Source organism: Sarcophilus harrisii, chromosome 5, assembly GCF_902635505.1.
Source record: "Sarcophilus harrisii chromosome 5, mSarHar1.11, whole genome shotgun sequence".
Classification (NCBI taxonomy): Eukaryota; Metazoa; Chordata; class Mammalia; order Dasyuromorphia; family Dasyuridae; genus Sarcophilus; species Sarcophilus harrisii.
In genome coordinates, this window is record NC_045430.1 from 84450668 (window position 1) to 84476851 (window position 26184).

At 43.8% G+C, this 26184-nt stretch overlaps 1 protein-coding gene and 1 non-coding gene across 7 annotated transcripts; one reads left to right on the forward strand and one right to left on the reverse strand.

Annotated features, from left to right (window-relative positions):
* Positions 1-6515: 6515 nt before the first annotated feature.
* TRNAS-CGA lies at positions 6516-6597 on the reverse strand. The gene has a single exon. It is a non-coding gene; the product is annotated as a tRNA-Ser (tRNA).
* A 969-nt stretch (positions 6598-7566) lies between these two features.
* SMARCC2 (SWI/SNF related, matrix associated, actin dependent regulator of chromatin subfamily c member 2) lies at positions 7567-25513 on the forward strand. 6 transcript variants are annotated; one of them, XM_031941192.1, is made up of 29 exons: positions 7567-7781; positions 10260-10379; positions 10718-10803; positions 11275-11398; positions 11493-11585; positions 12207-12276; positions 12558-12627; positions 12916-12991; positions 13453-13584; positions 13685-13800; positions 14016-14140; positions 14826-14885; positions 15081-15118; positions 15377-15507; positions 15961-16032; positions 17150-17263; positions 17478-17631; positions 18270-18362; positions 18572-18691; positions 18826-18888; positions 19167-19425; positions 19648-19809; positions 19999-20063; positions 20288-20423; positions 20512-20678; positions 21141-21275; positions 22651-23032; positions 23651-24085; positions 24754-25513. In XM_031941192.1, the coding sequence occupies exons 1-29, from the start codon at positions 7671-7673 to the stop codon at positions 24828-24830; spliced, it is 3786 nt and encodes a 1261-aa protein (XP_031797052.1). In that variant the 5' UTR covers positions 7567-7670; the 3' UTR covers positions 24831-25513. The 6 variants fall into 6 exon arrangements, with proteins under 6 accessions (XP_031797052.1, XP_031797057.1, XP_031797053.1 ...); XM_031941197.1 differs by having other exon boundaries at positions 23651-23734; XM_031941193.1 differs by having other exon boundaries at positions 18575-18691.
* The last annotated feature ends 671 nt before the right edge of the window (positions 25514-26184 follow it).

Genomic DNA, 26184 nt, shown 5'->3' on the forward strand with positions numbered 1-26184 from the left:
TAATTGAATAGAAAGGAAATCAAGATAGATTTAGAATTGAGTCACAATGTGGTTCATTCAATTCCTACAATTCCTTCAGTTTTAACAATAGAAAGAAAAAGGATATACACTTTGTACATTGGTATAAAAACAAGCAAAAATTAGTGGAACTTGCTATTTCTCATAAAGGCGGGGCATAAGAAGATGAGTATACAAACTTGAAAAAAAAAAGAGTTTGCATAGGATAAACCTCACTTTCTGAAATAGGCAAAATATATATGGAGTTTATTATAGAAATATATTCAACCCAATAAGGAAATTTACTGATTTTAATAGAGGGATTAAAAGTAGGGGAAAAAATAAAGAAAAATTCCTGGAAACTCATCAATTGGCTTTTAGTTGAACAAATTGTGTTGTATGATTATGATGGAGAATTATTATACCATAAGAAATGATAAGAGACAGTTTAAGAGAATCCTGAGAAGTATGAACTTATGCAGAATAAAATGAGCAGAACTATAACAACAATTTATATAATAGCAATATAAAGAGCAAATTTAACAGACTTAAGATCTTTATTTTTAATTTTTTTTTTTTATTTAATAGCCTTTTATTTACAGGATATATACATAGGTAACTTTACACCATTAACAATTGCCAAACCTCTTGTTCCAATTTTTCACCTCTTACCCCCCCACCCCCTCCCCTAAATGTCAGGATGACCAGTAGATGTTAAAATATATTAAAATATAACTTAGATACACAATAAGTATACATGACCAAAACATTATTTTGCTGTACAAAAAGAATCAGACTCTGAAATATTGTACAATTAGCTTGTGAAGGAAATCAAAAATGCAGGTGTGCATAACTATAGGGATTGGGAATTCAATGTAATGGTTTTTAGTCATCTCCCAGAGTTCTTTTTCTGGGTATAGCTAGTTCAGTTCATTACTGCTCCATTAGAAATGATTTGGTTGATCTCGTTGCTGAGGATGGCCAGGTCCATCAGAACTGGTCATCATATAGTATTGTTGTTGAAGTATATAATGATCTCCTGGTCCTGCTCATTTCACTCAGCATCAGTTCGTGTAAGTCTCTCCAGGCCTTTCTGAAATCATCCTGTTGGTCATTTCTTACAGAACAGTAATATTCCATAATTTTCATATACCACAATTTATTCAGCCATTCTCCAACTGATGGACATCCATTCAGTTTCCAGTTTCTAGCCACTACAAAAAGGGCTGCCACAAACATTCGTGCACATACAGGTCCCTTTCCCTTCTTTATAATCTCTTTGGGATATAATCCCAGTAGTAACACTGCTGGATCAAAGGGTATGCACAGTTTGATAACTTTTTGAGCATAGTTCCAAACTACTCTCCAAAATGGTTGGATTCGTTCACAACTCCACCAACAATGAATCAATGTCCCAGTTTTCCCACATCCCCTCCAACAATCATCATTATTTTTTCCTGTCATCTTAGCCAATCTGACAGGTGTGTAGTGGTATCTTAGAGTTGTCTTAATTTGCATTTCTCTGATTAATAATGACTTGGAGCATCTTTTCATATGACTAGAAATAGTTTCAATTTCTTCATCTGAGAATTGTCTGTTCATATCCTTTGACCATTTTTCAATTGGAGAATGGCTTGATTTTTTATAAATTAGAGTTAATTCTCTATATATTTTGGAAATGAGGCCTTTATCAGAACCTTTGACTGTAAAAATATTTTCCCAGTTTATTGCTTCCCTTCTAATCTTGTCTGCATTAGTTTTGTTTGTACAAAAACTTTTCAGTTTGGTATAATCGAAATTTTCTATTTTGTGATCAGTAATGATCTCTAGTTCTGCTTTGGTCATAAAGACCTTCCCCTTCCACAGGTCTGAGAGGTAAACTATCCTATGTTCCTCTAATTTATTAATAATTTCATTCTTTATGCCTAGGTCATGAACCCATTTTGACCTTATCTTGGTGTACGGCGTTAAGTATGGATCAATGCCTAGTTTCTGCCATATTAGTTTCCAATTTTCCCAGCAATTTTTATCAAACAGTAAGTTCTTATCCCAAAAGCTGGGATCTTTGGGTTTGTCAAAGACTAGGTTGCTATATTTGTTGACTGTTTTATCCCTTGAACCTAATCTATTCCACTGATCAACTAATCTATTCCTTAGCCAATACCAAATAGTTTTGGTAACTGCTGCTCTATAATATAATTTTAGATCTGGTACAGCTAAGCCACCATCATTTGATTTTTTTTTCATTAATTCCCTTGAAATTCTTGACCTTTTGTTTTTCCATATGAACTTTGTTGTTATTTTTTCTAGGTCATTAAAATAGTTTTTTGGGAGTCTGATTGGTATAGCGCTAAATAAATAGATTAGGATCTTTATTTTTAATAATAGCTTTTTAATCTTCCAAATACATGCAAAGCTAGTTTTCAACATTCACCTTGGCAAAACCTTGTGTTTGAAATTGTTCTCTTTCTTCTCCCTCGCCACACTTCAAGTAATCCGCTATAGGTTAAACATGCAATTTTTCTAAACATATTTTCATACATGTCACACTGCTCAAGAAAAATCAGATAAAAAATCAGATCAGAAAAAAAACAAAAACCCTAGCAAACAAACAACAAAAAGGTGAAAAAACTAGCTTTGATTCACATTTAGTCTCCATAGTTGTCTGTCTGGATGTAGATGGCTCTTTCCATCACAGAACTTAAGATCTTTAACAAAAAGCAATGATCAACCTAGAGTTCATACTGCCCACTAACTCCTTGTGCAATTCTCCTTTTGTGTTCTTATGTGTGTATATATAAATGCTCAATTTTGTGAATGTTTGTTCAAAATAATTTTTTTTCATTTTTTTATTAAAGCTTTTTATTTTCAAAACATATGCATGGATAATTTTTCAACATTGACCCTTGCATAACCTTGTGTTTCAGATTTTTCCCTCCTTTCCCCCCACTCCTTCCCCTAGGATGGTAAGCAATCCAATATATGTTATACATGTTAAAATATGTTAAATCCAATATGTGTAAACATGTTTATACAATTATCTTGTTGCACAAGAACAATTAGATGAAAAAGGAAAGAAAATGAGTAAGAAAAAATGCAAACAACATCAAAAGAGTAAGAATGTTATGTTGTGATCCACATTCAGTTCCCACAGTCTAAATAAACATTTTTAATGAACATATTAGGGACACTGAAGACAAAAGTCCAATGGGATCAACGTGTAGCTTTTCCATGCTAATCAATGGCTTTACATTTTACAAGCTCATGTTTGGGCCTGAAAGACAACTACTCACTGATTATAGGGTCTCAGAGCATAGAAAGAAAGCAAATACAATTAGTACATTTCTTTGCTTTAAGAAGAATTAGAGAAAGCTTAGCACCTTAGTCACAACTTTGGCCCAAAAGAACACTGAAATGAATGATAGCATGATGATTGAATAATTGTTGTTAGTCCTTTGTTCTCCAAGAGGACCATGCCATCAGGGACGTGATGCCATGAAATACAAGGGAATTGGATTTAAGTGAGAAAGGGCTGTGAAATGTCACCAACCTCATTTTCTCCTCCAGAGCCCTTGGGGTCCAGAAGCAAGATAGAGACTGATTCCTGGTTGCTTCTGCTATGAAAAGTCCTTAGCTGGCTTTTTTATTGGCTTTTCAGCCAATACTATCATCTTTGTTGTTTATTATTGAATCATTTCAGTTGTGAAATGCATGTTGGAATTTTCTTGGCAAAGATATTGGAGTGGTTTGTCATTTCCTTCCCCAGCTCATTTTACAGATGAGGAAACTGAGACAAACAAGGTTAAATGACTTGCTTAGGATCATACAGACAGTAAGTGTCTGAAGCTGTATCTGATTAACTGATTTTTGAGTAAATTGTAAAGATCTTCAATTAGAAGATGATATTCTGCTGAGTTATGATATTTGTGAGATACGTTAGCAATTTGATTGAAATACTCCATACTTAGGAGTGGAGAAATTGGTCAAATTGCTTTGTAAACAAAATGGTCCCAGAGATTAGCAGTGACTCTACAAAAGCAATCCATTGTAACCACTTACAGTAGATGAGATATTTGAATTTTCTGAAAGATAGACAAAAAGTGATGGACACTCATTTCAGTGGATGCCATGTGGAAGAGATGACCTTCTAATCATGAAGGTCTGGTTCAATTTCCAGAAAGACATTTCAAGTGAAGAATATTCTCTGAACCATACCCCTAACAGCCAGTTCAAATGATAGAAAAATTTTAATTCTGAGGTATAATTTTCCTCTCTAGCTCTCTAGAACTCTAGATGTGGAGAATGCTCAAGTTTTTACATGCCCTCATAGAATGTAGTAAACCACACAGCAGGCCTAGACTCTCTACAAGTTCAGGTTTAGGAAAGCAGGACTATAGTCATGATGAAGCCTTAGAACTCAACCACACAACCAATATAGCCCAAGAATAGAGGCAGATGTTCATTTTTATCTTAAAGAGGACCAGTGGCATTGTAGGTGATGTTTCCACTTGGACGGGAATTGAAATAGAATTATACAAAGCTGTCAGCCTTTCTTTTCCAGACTCACTGAAGTTCAGTGGCAGGGTGGAAGGGTGGAAGTCAAGATGACTGGCAGTGGTCTGAGATGTAATGGATGGCACTCCATGGCACCTGCTTCAGCTGTTTGCATATTTGCTTGTGTTCTATGGATACTGATGATTTGCTGTGACACTGCATGTACTAATGTGGTACCTGTAATCAGTGAAGCAGCTTAAGTGATAGTTTGCATTGTCCTATATCTGTTGTATGTATAGTTGATGTGTATTTGTTGTGAATAACATGATGCTGGTTTAACCCATGGAATGCTGCTATTTTATTTGATGCTCCACTATATATCTCCAGGGGCCATCTATGTCAGCTTTTTTTTGAAAAGTACTGCAAAATCTTAACCCCTGAGAAGAATGCCACCATTTAGTCAAACCTCCAGGTAAAAAGTCTGAAATCAAACTGGAATTCCAGAAAATGAAAGAGAACATCTTCAGTTCTGAGTTGGTAGATTTTACTGTAGCAATGCTGGATTTTCCTTCATCTCCCAAACTTAACTGAATATAAGCAGTCTGACTGAGGGGAGCCTGGATGGAGAAATCAAGCGATCTCACATAAATCGGAAGGATTCTTTCAATAATTATTTCCCCCTCTAGTTCTAGTATAACAGGGCAGTTTTCGTTGAAGATTTCTTGAAGAATGCTATTTAGGCTCTTTTTGGTCATGGCCTTCAGGCCTTCAGGGGTAGGTCTACACTTAATATTTTTAAATTGTTTCTTCTGCATATATTTTTCAGGTTGGCTGTTTATCCAATGAGGTATTTTACATTCTCTTCCATTTTTTCATTCTTTGTAGTTTGTTTGGATGATTCTTGTTGTATCATTAGCTTCTATTGGCTGTTGTGGTTTTTAATGTGTAGTTAGCTTTTTGTATCTCCATTTCCATTTGATTAATTCTACTTCTCAAGGTGCTGTTTTCTTCCGTAGCAATCCCACGTAAGTCAAAGTACGTTTGCGTTCCCCAGGGCTTCAGGCCTTGTGTCCCTCTCTTCTCCACCCAGGGAGTCCTCTGCCCTGGACTCTACATGCAGTTGAACCAAATCCCGCGAGAGCACAGATCTACAGGCATCTTCAATTCACTAAAACCCCATCCTGGGACCCTAGAGACCAGTTATTAAAACTAAAGCTAATATCCAGGGATTCACAAAAAAGGGAAAAGGCAATAAAGATATGAATTAGGTGTGGAACAATTTATTATTATGCACACAACAAGTCTGAAGGATAGATCAGACTTCAATTAAAAACTCGCCACTATCTGATCCTACATTAGTTCCTTCCATTCTCCCTAATTCCTGCTCAAATAACAAATAACCAAAGGGGAAGAAGTTTCCGAGGACCAGGCGGTAGAATGAACGTCGCCTCATTAATTCTCCAACCTCCACAAACGAGACTCGAACTCAGGACCTTCGCGTTGCAAGACAGCGACTTTCTCTTGGCACCACACGCACTAGCTCTCCTCCTCGCGCTCCAGCCCCGCACAAGGACTTTAAATACAAGTGCATAAATTTGCTTTTTAGCCACGCCTTCCCCCCATGTTTGAGTAGAGTCACCCTAGCTTCATACACTCTTTGCTCTCTCCGCTCTTTCTCATTACAGCCCCAGAAGGCTGGATCTCGTCCTATCTACTCTAAGAGTCTTTCCTAAAAATATCTCGGCCTTACATCCAATGCAAACTCAAGCTGATCACACCCTATATCCCCTTAGAAAAATTAATACAAACGAGCAAGCGCGAGCAGACCTGGAAAGGAAGGGATTAGCAAAATGTCCTCTGCGCCGGCCATCGAAGGGGTTCTGCAAAACACGCCCCTCCTCTCGATGCCCCGAAAATCCAGGGGATGAACCTTTTTTTTTTTTTTTAAATCCAACCGAAAGCGACTCGACTCGACTGAGGTTGGACTTCCTTTTTCTTCAGGGGGGGGTGAAAAGAAAAGCGGCCGTCACGAACAGGATTCGAACCTGTGCGGGGAAACCCCATTGGATTTCGAGTCCAACGCCTTAACCACTCGGCCACCGTGACTCCCGGGCTCGGCTTTTGCCGCGCGCTTATAGGAAGGGTCGCCAACAGCGCGGAGAGGGTTGCAAACCTGAGGAGAAATTTTTTTCCTACTTCTCGGGCCGATGCCCCCTCACCCGGCACTCTGCGAGGTTCCTCAGCAAAGTTTGAGAGAAGGGGCTCGGGACCCACTCAGGAAAGGGCGGGGCCCCGGATCGCCTCAGGAGCGGGGCGCCGTCGGAGGGAGAGGGGCCGAGGGGGCGCCCCCGGAGGCGGGGAGAGGAGTTGTTGAAGGGTGGGGGTTCCAGGGGAAGGGACGGAGGTTTGGAGGGACCTTTCTCCTCCCAGAAGAGCTTCGATCCCTCCCACCCTTCAGTGACCTTCGATGCTCTCCCTCTGCCCCTCCGTGACCTCCCTCAGTCACTCCCCCACCCCTTATTTCCCTGTCACTCCCTCCCTCAGTGTCCCTGACATTCTTTCCATCTGTCCCTCAGTGACCCCTCACCCCCCCCCCGCTGCTCCCTTCCCCCACTTTTTATTGACCCCCCCCTTATCATTCTCCCCACTCTTTACTGACCCCCTCCGTCGCTCCTTCGGTTCTTCGCCACTTCTCCCCCTCCCCCGCCCCTGATTTCCTCCATTATTTCTCCCCCGTCCTCTCCTGTCATTTCCCCCTCCAATCCCCTCCGTTATTCCACCCGCTCTCCACTGCAGCCCCTCCTTCCTCCCTTTAATCCCCCCTCCGACACTCCCCCCTCCTCACTGACCACCTCCAGTCACTTCCTCAGCCTCACTGGCCGCCCCCCATGGACCTCCCGTTACCCCCCCTCACTGACCCCCCCTCGCCGTCGCTCTTCACTAAACCCCCAGTCACCTCCCCCTCACTGACCCTCCTTCCTCCTTTCCTCACCCCCCAACCCTCCCGCTTCCCTCCCGCGGGCCGGCACCGCGGCGGCCGGGCCCGGCAGGGGGCGCTGCGCTGGGCCCAGGCGGCTGCGGGCGGCTGGCGGAGGAGGAGGCGAGGCGAGGGAGCGGGGCGGGCGGTGGCGGCGACGGTGGCGGCGGCGGCGGCAGCCGGGGGGGGGAGCCAGGAGAAGATGGCGGTGCGGAAGAAGGATGGCGGCCCCAACGTGAAGTACTACGAGGCCGCAGACACCGTGACCCAGTTTGATAACGTGCGGCTGTGGCTTGGCAAGAACTACAAGAAGGTACGGGCCTGAGCACAAGGCGCCGGGCCGGGCCGGGCCAGGCCGGGGCCCCGGGCGCGACAAAGGGCGACGCTCGGACCCCCCCGCCGCCGCCCCTCTCCGCGGGGGTCCCCGCCACCCCCCATGCCGCGGGCCCATCCCGAGCTGTTCGGGCCGGGCCCGCTCAGCCTCTGCCCGCTGCCCCCTCCCCCGCTGTCTCCCTCCTTCTCACTGGCCCCTTCCCTACCGTCCCCTCGCTAGATACCCCTCTCCCGTGCTCCACCGACCCCTGCCCTGCCCCATTGCCTTTCACTGCCCCTCCCCCTCCATGACCTTTCCCCCCCCACCTCCTGTTCTCCCCCCCCCATGTTTTCTTCCATTTGTTTGATCCCTTCCCCTTCCCCACCCCCTATCCGATGTCCCCAGCTCCTTTGGTTCCCCCCCATCCCCTGAGATCACACATGTAAAGCGCTTTGCGACCATAGAGCGCTATGAAAATATTATCACTGTCCTTTTCCTTTCTGTGGTTCATTTTAAAATTCTCAAGGAAGACAGCAGCCAGCCCGGGAGAGGGAGGAGAAAGAAGCCGAGGGGGTAGTTCCCGTGCCAGCCTCGGTGCCCAGGAGCCCGGGGGGAGAGGCCTCCCCGAGGCTTTGTGTGTGTGGTGTCGGGAGGAGGGAATGATGCAGAGCCCGGAGCAGACACCCTCGGGCAGGCCTCTCTCTTGCCCACTGGCCTGGGGAAAGAGCTCTGCGCTGTTACCTGTCTTTCTTGCCTCCATATAAGGGGATATCTTTGCCAGTGCATAGGAGAGCAGTTTCTTAAAACAGTTTTTCGGCATTTACAATGAAATCTCCACCCTTAGCCCCATCTTGACTTGAAGTCCCAGTGCTGAGACCAGTCTCAGTCTTTTACCCAAGACTGGAGGTAGTAAAGAAGTGAACAAAAGGTCCGTGGAATGTTATCTCCCCTTTCCACCAGCCCTTTCCTGCTTATGTCCTTTGTCTGGAAGGCTGATAAGAGGACATCATCCACCTATATTGTGTTCTTTCCCTATAATCAGATTCTCAGGAAAGAATCTGCTGCTTTGCTCCTCTCTCTGCCCCATTCTTTCTTCTAAGGAGGAAGGCTAAGTTTTTTTTTGTTTTGTTTTGTTTTGTTTTTAATTTTTTCCATCTTGATTTTCTATTTTTCCAATTCTCCCTATCCATTCTGGTATTCCTGTTGGAGGTCGTAAGTGGTGGTACTATGGAGAAAATTCTGGTCTGTGAAACCTTTCTTCAGGTTCCTGGATACATTTGGATACAAGCTAACCTTTTTCTGGGGTCTCTCCAGGTGTCAGAATCCTGACAGTCAGCTGTTCTGACTGTTGCTTCTCTGTACCCAGCATGGGGCTCTGATTTCCAGGCAGTTACTACCTTTGACCTTTGGGAGGAAGAATAAGCTGGGGGCTTAAGTCAGTGGATTCTGGGAGAAATTGACTGCCTATGATCTGGTGTGGCTTTTATACTCTTGGGCTTTTTGTCTTTTCCCTTTCCCTCCTGTAACCTCTCCTTCCCCTGGAGCTATTTTCCCAGCCTCCCACTGAGGAGGATGCAGTCCACACTGTGTTTGGGATTGAAGAAATTGAGGTCAAAAGGTAAAAAGAATTCCTAAGAGGATCCGTCTGACATGAGTTTAAAGGCTAGAATTCTTGGATAGAAGTACTTTATGGGGATGTTTGAAAAAGTCCAGGATTGCTAAGAAAGGCCTATAGATATTCGGGCACCTACCTTCTTACTAGATCTTGTATCTAAGCTAGTTTATTCGGGGATAATAGCCAGTTTTGCCTGCCAGTTTCTCTATTAAGTGGGATATAAGTAAGGTCTTGAGAATTTAAACAAACAGACCCTCCAAAAAGTCCCCTCCATAAATATCTTGGGACAGTTCTATTTGACCTGCCTTATATTAGTAAGCAATTTTGCTTAAGATTTTCATCTCTCTCTCCTCCTCCAAAAGTTCCAAAAAGTTAGTGGACAGTCTTATCCTGTCCAGTGAGTTCTGAAAAGCTCTCCTTAGCTCTACTTTTCTCTCCCCCCTCCCCTCCCCATGGGCTGGATTCCATAAAGCCCAAGGCTGTTATGGCCCAGAGTACTGTTGTAGCACCAAGATAAGAGGGTCCTGGCAGGTGAACTTATAGGGTGAAGCTGGAGAAAGAGAAGGGAATTTTTCCCCCTTGGACACTAAGCACTAAACAGTATCAGTTATTTGCTGGCAGCAGAACTTTTACCTCCCTGAGTTCTTTCAGCTGCTCTTAGAACTAAGTGAAGGTAGGTGCCTCCTTTCTGTCTTTTCTTCTCACATACTGTCTACTATCTACTATTATCTGAGTAGAAAGGCTTCTAAAATGTCTCCTTTTGAGACATTTTATCACCCCTTTAGGGACTTCTTTCCCAAACTTAGGGATTGTGGGAGATATAATGGGAGCCCTTGGTATTCTGTTCTTGCCTCTCTCCCTAGTACATCCAAGCTGAACCACCCACCAACAAGTCCTTGTCTAGCCTAGTGGTACAGTTGCTACAATTCCAGGAGGAGGTATTTGGCAAACATGTGAGCAACGCGCCACTTACCAAGCTTCCGGTGAGTCTACAGGGCCAAGGCAGGTGGGTATCCCAACAGCCTGGGGAGGGACTTTACATATGTATCTTTCCTTCCCAAGCCAACCTTAGAGTGGTCCAGTCAGCCACATTTGGGCATTATCTATCTCAGTGAGATCTTGATTTATCCCGAGGCTACTCTCCTCCATCTAGGAATTTGTCCAAAGGATAAAATAATGGAAGAAAAAATCCTCAGCTTAGGGGCAGATATTATTGCTGTACTTTGCTTTCTCAAGTGAAATGATAAGAGAGGAGGGAGGAGGTGGCTTTTACCACTCCCTCTTCAGCTGTTCCTTCCACATGCTACTTCTGGTTTTGCAGATCAAATGTTTCCTAGATTTCAAAGCAGGAGGTTCCCTATGTCATATTCTTGCAGCTGCTTACAAGTTCAAGAGCGACCAGGGATGGTGAGAGACCTTCAGACTCTTTTTAGATTCAGTTTGGTGGGAATGGGTCCCCCTCCTGATCACCCTTTTAAAAGGGCATGGCTAGGAATGGAAATGGCCATTTCATTGTGGCATCATGAGTAGGTTTGGCCTACTGGGAAAGCAGGGATTATTTTGAGTTCTCATTTTCTTTTGTAGAATAAATATATATTTTTACTTTGTGTTCTAAGAAGAATCTATATCCAGGTTGGGAATAGGGAGAAGGGCTAAGGTTTTTCCTAAACAGCAAGGTGAGACAACAAAATGGGTGGGCTAGCCAATAGACTTAGCTAGAGGGTAGGGTTCAGTGGAAATCTCGATAGGTGAGAGCCTGAGCCTTTTAGATCAGCTAGCCTTGGGAGAAGCAATAGGGGCCTGCCAACTAGAGGCTCTTTTTGTGCCTTGTTTTAATTCCCCAAGTTATGAAGTTGTATGTCCCCCCCCCCATCCCAGGCCTGAGCCATGGCACTCACTGGGCTCTTGCCTTCCCACAAGGCGGCGTTACGATTTCCAGAATCCATCCCGCATGGACCGCAACGTGGAAATGTTCATGACTATTGAGAAGTCCCTTGTGCAGGTAACATCTAAGAGTATCTCATTTGGCTCCTTTACTCTGCAGTGAGAATTCAGAATACTCTAACCACCTAACTGCCTTCTTGTCCTTCCTACAGAATAACTGTTTGGCTCGACCCAATATTTTCCTACACCCAGAGATTGACCTTAAGCTGCTAGGGAAATTGAAGGACATTATCAAAAGGCATCAGGTAAATAGAGGCACCTGAGAGATTCCTATGAAATTCCATGACTCTTTCTCCATTTGAATGGTTCACATTTTCTGCTCCAAGCTTAGTCTTTGGTGCCCTTCTCACTATTTAAAGAAATAGAAAGAAGATAAAACTCATGATATTGAGCCTCTTCCAAACTCTGTTCTGCCCAACCCCAAGAAATAATTGGGGTCTATGTCACCAGTTTAGGGGTTAATTTTGTACCTTTATTATGTGAAGATTGTACATTAAATAACTAGCTGACATAGAACATTGAAGAAGTATTTGCAATTAAGTATATCAATTTTGGATTTTTTTTTTAATACCTTGTCTTCTTGGTAAGTCAGAAATCTTTAAATCCTGTATAGGTTTTTTCCTTACTATGAAAGCGAAACTGTCACTGAACTTATATATTCCTAGGGAGTTTAGACTAATTATAATATCATCCAAAGAAAATTACCTGTAGAAAGCAAATTCATTGTTAAAGTTTCCACTCAGAGTTGAAACTGGGACTCTCGTTTATTTTGGACACAGCCTTATTTCCATCTATTAGCAGAGATCATTGAGAGTACACCATATTTACTTTTTCCTGTCTGATGTATTGATTTATTTTGGTCTAAGGGAACAGTCACTGAAGATAAGAATAATGCCTCCCATATAGTATGCCCTGTTCCTGGGAACCTGGAGGAAGGTAAGCTTCAACATGATCTATAATCAGGGTCTTCTTGCTGATTGTAGACTGAGGAAGAAAGCCTCATCAACCAAACCACTCTGTTCCTCTCCATCACACAGGGAAAATTCTGACAGAGGGGAAAGAACTGGGAGGGACTTTTTAATCAGAGTCCCCTCTTGCCCACTCTACTGTTATATCAGGAGTAGATTCAATTTCATCTCTGGGTCCCTTTTCTCTTACTTACCACCCATATTACCAGCTCACACTCCTTTCTTCTCTTTCTTGCTCTCTCCCCGCAGAGGAATGGGTACGGCCAGTCATGAAGAGAGACAAACAAGTTCTGTTGCACTGGGGCTACTATCCTGACAGGTGAGAATCTGATCCTAACTCCTATGGGATCTTAGGAACATTAACAGATTCATAAGTCCCAAAATGTTGAACAGAGTATCTGCAAGTAGCTGTCTTTGGTGGGACTGGTAGTTGGATGGTATTAAAACATTCAGGATCAAGGATCCTGGTTGGAGGGATTTTCAAATACTCAACCCTTTGTCTTGGGTTAGTTATTTGGAACATAAAAGATAAAACACTTCCAGAAAAGTGTCTGTACATGATTTCTTCTCTTGTTTTGCAATGTCATGCTCGGTTTTCCTCTGACAGTTATGACACTTGGATTCCAGCAAGTGAAATTGAAGCTTCTGTGGAAGATGCACCCACACCTGAGAAACCAAGAAAGGTAACTAGTGCAACAGGTTTTAATACATGTTTATTAAGCACTTACTATGTTTGGTACATTAGGGATAAAAAGAAGGGATAAAAACTATCCCTCTCATTTACTTTATAATCCAACTAGGTATCTTGTGGCCTAGACACAAAGAACTATGACAGGGCAAAGGAGAGGTCCAGTTAAAGGATCCTATAACCTTTGAGGCATAGGGAGTGATACCTTTCAGCTGGGAGGACATCTGTATTGGACCTTGCAGGAAGAGAAGGATTTCAACAATTGAAAATGGGGAAAGAATTCATTCTAGGTATAAAGGAAGACATTCCTCCTCTTTGCCCTGTTTGAGAGGTCCAGACTTACTCTTTGAGAGTCTCATGGCCTCCCCAGATTTGAGATTCATAGTGTCTCAGGGCAAGTTGGGAAATTGAAGAGACCTGATATAGGCCTTATTGAGCCTGGTCTCTGCTTCTCAGGTTCATGCAAAATGGATTCTGGACACAGATACTTTCAACGAATGGATGAATGAAGAAGATTATGAAGTGAATGATGACAAAAACCCTGTGTCTCGCCGTAAAAAGATCTCAGCTAAGACACTGACAGATGAAGTGAGATGCTTTGCTTCTTTGTCCTCTTGAGTGTACCCACAGTGGGTGTGCATTCCTGTGATGCTATCTTCTGACATGGGTCTCATTTCCTCATATCCAGGTGAATAGCCCAGATTCAGACAGACGGGACAAGAAGGGCAGTAACTACAAAAAAAGAAAACGCTCTCCCTCCCCTTCTCCAACCCCTGAAGCAAAAAAGAAAAATGCAAAGAAGGGGTATGTCACTGACTTCACTTCTGTTATTGGTCCAAAGTAAAAGTTGATCAAACTCGGCTCTTCAAATGAGAAACTTGTGCTGTTGTTCATTGTTTTACACTGTGGGGAGCTTTCCTTGTACTTAACAATTATCTTGAGGATTCCTTCCTGCTTTTCTTCCCCATGAATCCTTTTAGGGATTTTTACCAGGATTTCCCTCTCTTTATCATATGTAGCCCTTCAACACCTTATACTAAGTCAAAGCGTGGGCATCGAGAAGAAGAACAAGAGGATTTGACCAAGGATATGGATGAGCCCTCACCTGTCCCCAATGTGGAAGAAGTAACACTGCCCAAGACAGGTAGATACTCACCTGTATTCCTAGCTTCCATTTTCTTTCCCTAGCTTGTCACCTTGCCTAGACTGCCTGAACGTCCCTTAGATATAGCTGGTGGCTAGACCTGATGTCTCATTGGAATCCCTCCATTCAGCACTTCTTTGTATGGAATGCTGTTTTCTGTGGAGTAATCAGACTCAGTCCCTACCACTTAAGGGTTTGTAATGCTTGGGACAGACAAATGGACTGAGAAGAATATTACAGAGAAGAGAATAAAGTTGTTGAAGCAAGTGCACTCTAGATCAAATTAGAATGGAAGAAGTTATGTTTATCTAATTAAATAAGATATGAAGGGATTTGAGGAGTTATTGATGAAAGGGAAGGGCAGCTAGAGTGGATAAAGTGTTAGGCCTGTTTATATGGGATCTCAGACACTTAACTAGCTGTTAACCCCGGGTAAATCACTTGAGCTGTTTGTCTCATTTTTCTCCTCTGTAAAATGAGGTTAATAACAGCACCTTCTTTTCAAAGTTATTATGAAGATCAAATGAGATAATATTTGTAAAATGCTTAGCATAGAACTTGGCACAAAGTCGGCATTGTATATGTATTAGTGATGATGATGATGGTGGTGATGAAAAGGAAGAAAGGGAGAGGGCTTGTTGGAAGCTGGAGCTAAATAATAAATTATAGTTCTATCTCAATATAGTCAATACCAAGAAGGATTCTGAATCGGCACCAGTCAAAGGAGGCACCATGACTGATCTTGGTAAGGAGGGAGAGGCTCAACATAGTAGGAAGCATCTGAGGTGGGCAAGAGGGGTGGCTTCCTTTGCCAGAGTGAGAAAGAAGAGCCTTTGATGGGCCTGGCTAATCACTCTGCTCCAGGTGAGTTTGCTCGATGAGAGGATCCCTCTTACTTTGAGATTCATCTTCACTCCATGCTCAACTCTTTTTATTCCAGATGAACAGGAAGATGAGAGCATGGAGACCACAGGCAAGGTGGGAATAATAATAATAAATAACAACTGTTACTCTGGGATTACAAAGATTCCTACTGCCCAGACTTGTCCAGGCTTTTCCATCTAGGACCCATTGTAGCTATTCTTCAATCCTCTGATTCTTTTAGGATCTGTAGCCCTCAGCCACCTGTCCTCATTGTCTGTCCCAAATGTTCACCTCCTAAGAGTGTGGGAGAAATGGGAATTAGTAAAAGGAAGTAAGAGAATGCTACATAATCAGCAGTCTCCATGCTTCTAGGATGAGGATGAGAGCAGTACTGGCAACAAGGGTGAACAGGCAAAGAATCCTGACCTTCATGAAGACAATGTGACTGAACAGACTCACCACATCATCATCCCTAGCTATGCGGCCTGGTTTGACTATAATAGGTACTGTTATCTCAACTTCGAGTCTTCTAATATTTTTTGGAGCTCTCCTCTGAGCCAGTTAGATGAGAAAATTCCCCTTTTCTGAAAGATTGATTACCCAGCCCCCTCTGGAGCCTTTTGGCAAACAAGTTCTCTGTAAAACTCAGCCTCCATATTTCCTACTTCAAATTCTGACTCTTTTTTCTTCTGCCCAATGTATCAAAAAGAGCCTTGAATTTGGAGTCAGAGGATCTGGTGTTTTCTTCATGGTCTGGTCCACTCCTAACTGCCTGTGTGACCTTGGGCAAGTCACTTAATGCATTTAGAGCTCCAGGTCCTTGTTTTCAGAATAGGAGATGAACTTTATGATTAGTGAGTACCCCTCTAGCTCTAAATCCCATGTGATCCCAAGTTTTGCTGTCAACAGTTCCTTTTTTTCATCAGTTCCTGAAGCCATCCCGCTTTCTTTTACAGCGTCCATGCTATTGAGAGGAGGGCTCTGCCAGAATTCTTCAATGGCAAGAATAAATCCAAGACTCCAGAGATGTAAGGAAACTGTAGCCTCTGTTCTTCCCCTACCTTCTGTATCAATGCTTCCAGGGCCAAGGGTTGGGGGCAGCAAAGGGGGGTTGTTAGTGTTTTTATCCTGAGAGTGTTGTTTAGGATTGGTCTGGGAAGATTCATTATTGGCCTTTCTGACAGGCTTTCCCAGCACTTGTAAGTCTTGATATTTCTTTAACATTGGACAAATCTCTTCACACTGTAACTAATAACAAGAACACAAAGACCTCCAAGAGAGAAAATGACATGAATTTGATTCTAGAGAGTAAATATCTGATAGCTGAGCTTTCTCCCAAAGCCTTTACTTTCCTCCCAAAGAAACTTTTCTTTTAATACTTTCCTGCATCTCTTCTTTTTCCTTGATGGCCTTCTCCCTTGTATTACTTTTATTCATGTACATGTCTCCTTTTCCAATTCTTCAAGTCATAAATTCCTTAAGAAAGCCAGTGTTGCTTTTCACCTTTTTATCCCTGGCACCTAAAACAGTGTGTAACTTTGTAACAACTCCTTAACATATCTTAGTTGAATTGAATTTTCTCAGAGTAAGTTTTGATAAAGAAAATAGAGACCAAGAGGATACTGGGTCCTTGAAGAAGGAAGTGAAGGAATGGTTATCAAGGGTGACAAGGGGAATGTACAAAAGAAAAGACTCCCATTGGCTGAGACTTGGTGTACTTGAGATATGTTCAAAAAAATTGATTAGAATGTTTTTTGACAGTTTCTAGTGAATACCCTCTGCCCAAATAGTTACAATCCTTGAAAACAGTTAAGCAAAACCATCTACAAAATGAAAGGATTGAATTCAGTGTTCTCAGTGGTCCCTTCTAGCTCTGTGTCTGATCCTGTGATCTAATAGAATGATCTCCACTGTTTTTTTTTTTTAATGATCTCCAGTGTTACCTTATACTGCTTTCTACATTTGTAGAGGTGATCGTTGTCCACAGAAAGGAAAGATGTGTCCTTTAACATTAATAGCTTGGTACTAGTCTTATATTTGACCTGACTTTAGTTTAACTTATCTCCCTTGCTCAGGAACAGTTGTCTTCCCTTTTTTGCCCTTCATCCTCACTTCCTTTTACCCACACTTCTTCTATTCTCCCAGCTACCTGGCCTATCGAAACTTCATGATTGACACCTACCGACTGAACCCCCAAGAGTACCTCACCTCCACTGCCTGCCGCCGGAACCTGGCAGGTGATGTCTGTGCCATCATGAGGTAGGACTTGTGATTGGTGAAAGAAGGTAGTGAGGATGTTGGTTTCCCTTGCCAGACCTGAGTCCAGGTTGCCCTCAAGTGTCTCTGGGCAGAAGTAGAAACCCCAGGTAGATGAACTGTGGGGAAAGAAGGGGAAGAAACAGAAAGAAAGCACTCCCTCCACTTTTGTGAGTGTCCTGGAATGACTTCTTTCTCTGCCTCCTGGCCCTCACAGAGTCCATGCCTTCCTGGAACAGTGGGGTCTAATCAACTACCAGGTGGATGCGGAGAGCAGACCAACTCCCATGGGGCCCCCACCTACTTCTCACTTCCATGTCCTTGCTGACACACCTTCAGGGCTAGTACCACTGCAGCCCAAGACCCCCCAGGTAGGTGTGGGGTGCTAAAGGGAATAGTCTGTGGGCTGGACTCCTGGGGCCTTCCAGTTCTGGTTTTGAGAATGGGGTAGATTAGAGGACCGGGGATGTGTGCAGAGTTTTATCTTCTCTTAGGATAAAAGGAACCAGGCAAATCAGGCCCCCATGTATTTAATATCATTGTACTATATGAAGATACAGAGGAAGGAAAAGTTCCTCATAATGTCTAATATGGGGATCAGGATACATGTATGGAAAGATAGAAAATAAAAGAGTTCACAGAAAGTTCTTAGAATGTGTTTATTGTTAGGCATTTTACCTGTTTCAGAATAGCCCTTTGAGGATAGTAGGGCAGGTAGATACATCATTCCCATTTTACCTGTAAAAAAGACTTAAAGAAGCCCAGGTGTATAAAATTCATAGAGCCAGAACTGGGAACACAATAGGTGTTCTTGACTTATAAGTTAGTTCTCTAGAGCATCTCTCTTAAGAAACCTATACAAGTGAATATTATACCTAATATTTCATGTAAATTCTGTGATGGAATGAAGAGGCAGCTTTGCTCAGGGTAGGAAAAAGCACTCTACTTTCTATGTGGTCTCCACCATTTAATCTGCCTAGTCCCCATGGCACCATGCTTTGTCCACCAGGGCCGCCAAGTTGATGCTGACAACAAAGCTGGGCGAAAAGGCAAAGAACTAGATGACCTGGTGCCGGAGACAGCTAAGGGGAAGCCAGAGCTGGTAGGTGCAGTATAGCACCCCTCAACTTCTTGCTCACCCCTTATGAAGTAGGAAAGAGGGGCCATACTTAGAGAGAATGGATATGAAAACATGAGATACTATAATAGTGGGAAAGGAAAGCAAATCTCTCTCTTAACCATGGATCTTGGGCAGGAAACTTTTCCCATTCTTATTCTGCCCTGTGTTTGATGGATCTTCCCTCATAACAGCAGACCTCAGCTTCCCAGCAGATGCTGAACTTTCCTGAAAAAGGCAAAGAGAAACCCACAGACATGCAGAATTTTGGACTGCGGACAGATATGTACACCAAAAAGAATGTACCCTCCAAGGTTTGAAACTTGGGGAGGGAGGCAGGCATAGAAGGGGACCAGCAGGTTGATGGCATGGCACTTGGTGGTAGCAGCCTATCTCCTTGTACAGATCCTGTCTTCTTTCCTTTTACTCTTTACTACATCTCCTGTAGAGCAAAGCTGCAGCCAGTGCAACTCGTGAGTGGACGGAGCAAGAGACACTGCTTCTTCTTGAGGTAAATGGGACATTGAGGGCATCATACCCTATCCTGAACCTTGGCTCTTACTTTGGCTTTTTTCTCTCCCAGATTTTCCCTCTATCTAAGCACCTGAGAATTCTAGCAATTAGAGTTCAAACCATTATTCTGTCAACAAATCGGTCAATGAATGTTGATATTTAAAATAGAGAATTAGCTCATACTCTTCATTCCTCTTTCTTGGTGCTGTCTGTAAAAGAGGGGTGCTACTAAGAGAGAAGGAAGCTCAATTAAGTCATGACTTTTACCATTCCCAGGCACTAGAGATGTACAAAGATGACTGGAACAAGGTGTCAGAGCATGTAGGGAGTCGAACACAGGATGAATGCATACTACACTTCCTCCGTTTGCCTATTGAAGACCCATACCTGGAGGATTCAGAGGCCTCCCTTGGGCCCCTTGCCTACCAGCCCATCCCCTTCAGCCAGTCTGGTAACCCCGTCATGAGCACTGTTGCCTTCCTGGCCTCAGTGGTTGATCCTCGAGTGGCTTCTGCTGCCGCCAAGTCTGCTTTAGGTAACGTAGCAAGAGTATTCTCTGCCTGTTCTCACATCCAGTGACATCAAAGGTTTTTTAGCTCACCTCCCTCCCTCACTCAGGGGGCAACCCAGAACTCCAAACAGATAGCTCTACATAGAATTTTTAAGAGTAATAGGTGTATCCCCTGGGGTGGGGAAGACACTTGGGGCTGTCAAGGTTAATGATGTGCTCTACTCTCATCCTTTCTGGGCATTGCAGAAGAGTTCTCCAAGATGAAAGAAGAGGTTCCCACAGCCCTGGTGGAGGCTCATGTTCGTAAGGTTGAAGAAGCAGCCAAGATGACAGGCAAGGCAGACCCATCCTTTGGTTTGGAGAGTAGCGGCATTGCAGGAACCACCTCTGATGAACCAGATAGGATTGGTAAGGATGTCTCCTTTCAGCATTGTTGTGGGCAATGTGGTTTCTTTTCTCTTAACCAGCATTGTAAGGAATAATCCCTGACACCCTTTGGTTGTCCTCATCCTACAGCTCTGACTGTATAGTAGACAAATTGGAAATTAGTTGTAGTCACTAATTTTCATGTTTCTTATTTTCCCTTCTTGCTTTTAGAAGAAAGTGGGACTGATGAGACTCGAGCAGAAGGCCAGGTTGCAGAGGAGAAAAAAGAGCCTAAGGTAAGCACTGGCTTCTTTTTAGGATGGTGATCAGACTATACCGGGAGATAGAAAGGAAGTGGAAACTGCCCTGAAGGATTGTGAAATATGTCTCATATTCCCAAATTATCATCTTAGAAGTCAGCAGAATAAACTCAGTGCAAATTGGGATATAACAATAGTCAAACAGAATTCAGATGTATATTGATAGGTGCTGTTTCTGCCTTTTTCCTTTCGGGCTTTAGGAACCTCGGGAAGGAGGTGCTACCACAGAGGAAGAAGTAAAGGATAAACCAAGTGAAGCACCCAAAAAGGAAGAAGAGAAGGGGAAGGAAGGTGACCTTGAAAAAGAATCAGAGAAGAGTGATGGGGACCCCATGGGTGAGGCTTTGGGATGTGTGGGTTGAGAGTCTGGAAAGGGAAGATGGGAACCAAAGAGTTGACTTAATCTTTGTTTTCCCATTTGAAGCTGACCAGGAAAAAGAGAAGGAGCCAAAAGAAGGTCAAGAGGAGGTGCTAAAGGATGTAGTTGAGGCTGAGGGTGAGAGGAAAACCAAAGTGGAGCGGGACATTGGCGAAGGCAACCTCTCCACTGCAGCTGCTGCTGCCTTGGCAGCGGCTGCTGTAAAAGCCAAGGTGAGGGGCCCAGTGCCTTCATATCATAGGAATTTAGATTTGCAGCACAGCCAGCCTAAATGTCCACGGGTCACTCTTTGCTTTAGATTCTTGGGGAGGGAGCTGGTGTTCTCTGCTGTGTCTTCACTATTCACAAGAAGTTGTTTATGTTCTTTCATCTCCTTCCTTTTTGCTACCATTTCCTCATTATCCTTTATAGAGATGGGACTATCATTTGTAGACCCACCCTTATATCAGGGCACCTTAGTTATTTCTCTACCCTAAATAATCTAATTGAGTTTTTCTTTGTTCTTTTCTTTGATGTCTACTCCAATTTCTTCATATCTTTTTTAAACTGTCAAACTCCATATTAGACCAGAAGTGTGACTAATAAGTGACCTCTTGGAAGTTGCAGAATTTTTTTTGTCATTGTAATTCTCCCCAATGAATGTCTCACATTAGCCTGTTCTGTCCTTGCCCCAGCACTTAGCTGCAGTTGAGGAGAGAAAGATCAAGTCTCTGGTGGCCCTGCTAGTGGAAACCCAGATGAAAAAGCTGGAAATCAAACTTCGGCACTTTGAAGAGCTGGAGACTATCATGGACCGGGAGCGAGAGGCTGTGAGTAGCCTCCCCCAGGGACTCAGCAAGAGCTCTGGAAGTACCCCGCCTTGTGGAGCCAGTGTCTTAGTTTAGGACAGGAAGTGAAGCTGCAAAGCAGAAAGAAAACGGTGTCTGGCAGGGCTCCTGAAAAGTAGAAAGTAGCCAAGGACAGAGCAGGAGAAAGTTGACCCCAGGCAGCTAAGTGAGGCAATGGGTATGAGAGTGCAGGTGAGTGAAGAAAGGGCCAGGGGAGTTAATATTGAGAGCATGAGCTAGGAAAGAGGCTAATGGGACTAATATGATGGCAAAGTACTGTAATGCAAATTAATAGATTAAGCAGATGATCCCAAGAAGATTTCAGTTCATAGAGTTCAGTTGAAATCAAAATTGGGGGCTTTAAAGCAAAGTTCAGATGCCACCTTAATGAAATCCTTATCCTGCTAGGGCCTTTCTTGCCAAGCTAGACTGTGTACCTCTTTTCTCCATATTTGTATGTTTTGACCTTCCTGAAATGAGAAACAATTTCATTTTTTGATTTTGTAGCCCCACCACCAATCACAATAGCTAACACAAAGCAGGTACTTAATAAATGCTTGTGGATTGGTTGATTGAAGCTTTCTGGGATCAGGAAATTTGAATTAGATTTTGAAGAAAGAATCAAACAGCTGAGGATGATGATATATGGTATAATCCTAGTTACTGGGGAGATTTCTGGGTGACTAGCAGCAGGGGGCTGGGCCAACTAGGTGTCTACAGTAAGCCTGAGGCCAATATGGTTAGCCCTTCAAAAGCAAAGGCTCATCACACTGCATAAAGAGGAAAGAACTAACCCAGAGGAGGAATAGAGTAAGTCACAACTCCTGGGCAGACCAGTAGGGAGATTAGGCCTGTGAGTAGTCCCCTGTACTCCAATCTTGGGAGAGACCCAGTCTTTGGGAGGAGGAGAGAAAGAGAGAGAGAAAATGAATAGGAAAGACCTAAATCCTAGTAGTAACAGGGAAAAGACACCAGAGGGAAAGAATGAGTAAGTAATAGACAAAAGATGATACATAAATTAGCTAAGCTAGACTAAAAGAACGTGAGGAGGGAACCTAGCAAAATGAAGAACAATTTATTCATTTTTTCTGTCATTCTATAAATATCAACATCCATGTGCAAAGCCCTGTGCTAGGTGCTAGAGAAATATGAAGTTTAGATGAAACCTGATCCTACTTTCATGGAGCTTCTGGAGCATAGGCTGTAATATACCATAAGCACAGTTGATGGGAATGTTCTGGAAATCAGGCATAGGGATTTGGATTTTATATGTTGAATGAATAAACTAATGAGAATGGCAGGTTGTTGCTTCTATCATCTTTTGAGCTGGACTGATGATACCCAATAACCTTGACAGCTGGAGTACCAGAGGCAGCAGCTCCTGGCTGACAGACAAGCCTTCCATATGGAACAGCTGAAGTATGCAGAGATGAGGGCTCGGCAGCAGCATTTCCAGCAAATGCACCAACAGCAACAGCAGCCTCCCCCAAACTTACCCCCCGGCTCCCAGCCAGTACCACCCACAGGAGCTTCTGTGCCACCCCCTGCCCATAGCTTAGCTGTGGCTCCACCCTCTGTGGCCTCTACCCCTGCTGGTACTGGGGCTCCTCCTGGCAGCTTGGCTCCCACTGAACAGATGGGACAGACAGGATCAGCCTCAGGGTCACAACAGCTACAGCCAACTGGAGCTTCCCAGCCTGGTACAGTCCCACCTGGAGCACCCCCCACTGGACCCCACGGTGAGTTATGGTTAGGAAGTGTCCAGGAACTTCTTGACTTCCTATGCATGGGCTTGTGGCCCATTTGACGCCACTGTCCTTTGTACACAGCATACTGGCGATAGAGAGCCTTTAACATGGACTGACTATGTAGGGGCCCTCTCTTTGGGGGCTGGGGGAATGAAGGAGATGAGCTCAGGTATGGGGAGAGGTGTCGAATCGTATTTCCTTTCTAAGCCAGTAGAGGTCACTCCCTGGCAAGTATTTTATCTGTCCTCAGCCCTTGGCAGCACTCAGCCCTCCTCTTTGAAAACTATTAATAAGACATTTACATAACGTTTTATAATTTCTATTTATCTTATGACAATAATTTTTAGATAGATGTGTGAATATTATTAAAACATAAATAAATAAAAAGAAATTGAGGTTCTGGGGAGTTTCAGTTATAAGAACTGGGATCCATATTTGGCTATTCAATATTTTTTTTTACTACAGAACTATGGAGGGAAGCCATGTGGAAATATCTGTCCCTTTCCCTCAGAGGGAAAGATTCAGTACAATAGAGAATGGGGTATCTTGGCTAAACAAACCAGAAAGAAAATGCATCTTATAACTCCTAACATTGTCCTTTTTTTCTAGGCCCCTCACCGTTCCCCAGCCAACAAACTCCTCCCTCAATGATACCAGGGGCAGTGCCAGGCAGTGGGCACCCAAGTGTGGCCGGTAATGCTCCTTTGGGTTTGCCTTTCAGCATGCCACCTCCTCCTATTCCTCCTCCTCCGTCATCCATCATCCCATTTAGTAGCCTAGCTGATTCCATCAATATTAACCTCCCTCCTCCTCCTAACCTGCATGGGCATCACCATCATCTCCCGTTTGCCCCGGGAACCCTCCCCCCACCTAACCTGCCTGTGTCCATGGCGAGCCCTCTACATCCTAACCTGCCGGCGACCACCACCACCATGCCATCCTCCTTGCCTCTCGGGCCAGGGCTGGGATCCGCTGCCGCCCAGAGCCCTGCTATTGTGGCAGCTGTTCAGGGCAACTTCATGCCCAGTGCCAGCCTGCTGCCAGGTGAGAAGGGACCAGGAGGGGACAGGGGAGGAGGGAAGGGTAGCATAGGGGAATGTGTGGTGGGATCAAGGACAAATAGGATGGAGCTCAGTGGCTGACAAGAGCTTCCCATTCTTTGCCGCATAATGACTCTGGAAATATCAAAACACAGAAGGGGATCCTCTAATGTTTCTCCACCACTCTCCAAACTGGTAGTCATGGGGTGCACCGCCCAGCCTGCCTGGGATGCAGCTGTTACAGCTGGGATGAAGTTAGGTTCTACTACTGGTGGGGTCAGAGAGGGGCCATGTTACAGAAACACCCAAGCTGTGAACTCAGAACACATTACTAATTTGCATATAGATTTCATGTCCAAATGGTCCCATATCTCCAGCACCTGATCCTGTCATAAAAGATTTAGCTGCTTTAAGCTCGATGTCTTAGTAAACACTCTCAGGGTTGACCTAGATCACTTATTAAGTTTCCCAGGAGGAGCAAAGGAAGTTATTTGGGGTACAACAACCTCCTCTTATTAGGTCTGGGGCTATCCATGGAGAGCAAAGTGGTAGCAAGTATCCCACTCATGCATTGTGAGCTTCATACCTTGGCTATGTATTTGTCTGTCTGTAGTGGCCTAAATCTGAGTCTCATCTTTCAGTTCAGCTGATTGATCTACTTCTTTTCCACAGACCCTGGCACCCCAATCCCGCCAGATCCCACAGCCCCCAGCCCAGGTACAGTCACCCCAGTGCCACCTTCGCAGTGAGGAGCCGGCAGGACATCTCTTCTCTGCTCATTCCTGGTTTGGTGACTAGCCTCCTGGAACAGCCTGCCCATCCCAAAGGACAGAACATGCTGCCTCCCCCAAATCCCTTTACAAGTTGGACCTCTTCCCAGCCTGGACAGCCCTCACTACGTAAGGAAAGTCATCTTTCCCATTCCCCACCATGTCTGTTTGTGCCTCAAAGGCACAAAGTTTATATATGATTGTATCAAGACTTTTATTTAAAAGAGATTACTAACATCTGGGGAAGGGGATAGGAGAATACTGGACCAGAGAGAGGGGCTAGTAGGGAGGTATTGGGTGTGGGTATTTATACCAGGTTCTGATTAACCACTTCTTAGGGGTACATCCCTTCTTACTGCAACTTTGTGGAATTTTTTAAAAAGATAATAAATTCAAAAACACTTTTAAAGGGAAAGACGGAATGGGAGAGGAAACCCACACATTAGAGCTTTCCCCACTTCCCTTCCAAAAAAAAAAAAAAAAAAAGTTGAGGTGGTTCTGATCAACAGGAACAGGGTAAGAGTGCCAGAGTGAACTCTAGAGGGGAGACAGTAGCCTCTGGGCTCCCTGCCCTTTTCCCCAGTTTCACTACCACCCACTCTTTGTGAGTATCAATTCAGTCCTCTCCCCAGATCATTGAGAATAAACTCTGCTGCTGCTTCCTCAGATAATGTCACTGTTTTAGGCCTTCCCCACCTTTCCCCTCCTGTCCCAAGCTAGGCAAATTCCTCTAAATGTCAAGTTGTGTGTGTGTGTGTGTGTGTGTTTTATAATTGGCTGCTTAGAGAGAGAGTGTGTGTGTATGTGTGTGTGTGTTTATATGTGGGGAGGGGATGTGGGGGAAAGGAGGGGAAGGACACTTTAGGAGTTTAAAGTCCTTCAGTAAATGATAGAGAGAAGGGGGACTGGAGTCTGTATCCCAGTTCCCTAAATTTGATGAATTACTTTCCCAGAGGGAATGAAAGGTAGAATTGATAGAAGATGGAATGTTTTTAAAACCTGAAATTTTAAAAAAGCACTTAAGCACCTCCCTTTTATGATCTCATTCCTTTTCCCCATCAAGACCATCAGAAACATTCATTTCTGATCATTTCTGGAACCTGGGGATTCAGGGAGGGAAATAAGGGTGTGTGCAATGTAGAGCTGACTGCTATTGCTGACAGCTCTCCCCACTCTCTGAATTCTCCTCCTTGATTCACCTTGGATATAAAGACAAACCTGATTCTTCCGATCTGTCCTCCTCCTGGAGCCAGCATCCCCATTCCCCAGTTCCTCTCACCCAGGCCCTTGTTCCATGTGCTCTTTTATAATGTACCCACACTTACTTTTTCCC

Excerpts from the sequence above, each read along its gene's own strand:
- SMARCC2 (XM_031941192.1), top strand. The coding sequence starts at position 7,671 with ATGGCGGTGCGGAAGAAGGATGGCGGCCCCAACGTGAAGTACTACGAG. Across the intron at positions 13,585-13,684 it reads CTAAGACACTGACAGATGAA|GTGAATAGCCCAGATTCAGA; the intron begins GTGAGATGCTTT and ends CCTCATATCCAG. Across the intron at positions 18,692-18,825 it reads AAAAGAATGTACCCTCCAAG|AGCAAAGCTGCAGCCAGTGC; the intron begins GTTTGAAACTTG and ends CATCTCCTGTAG.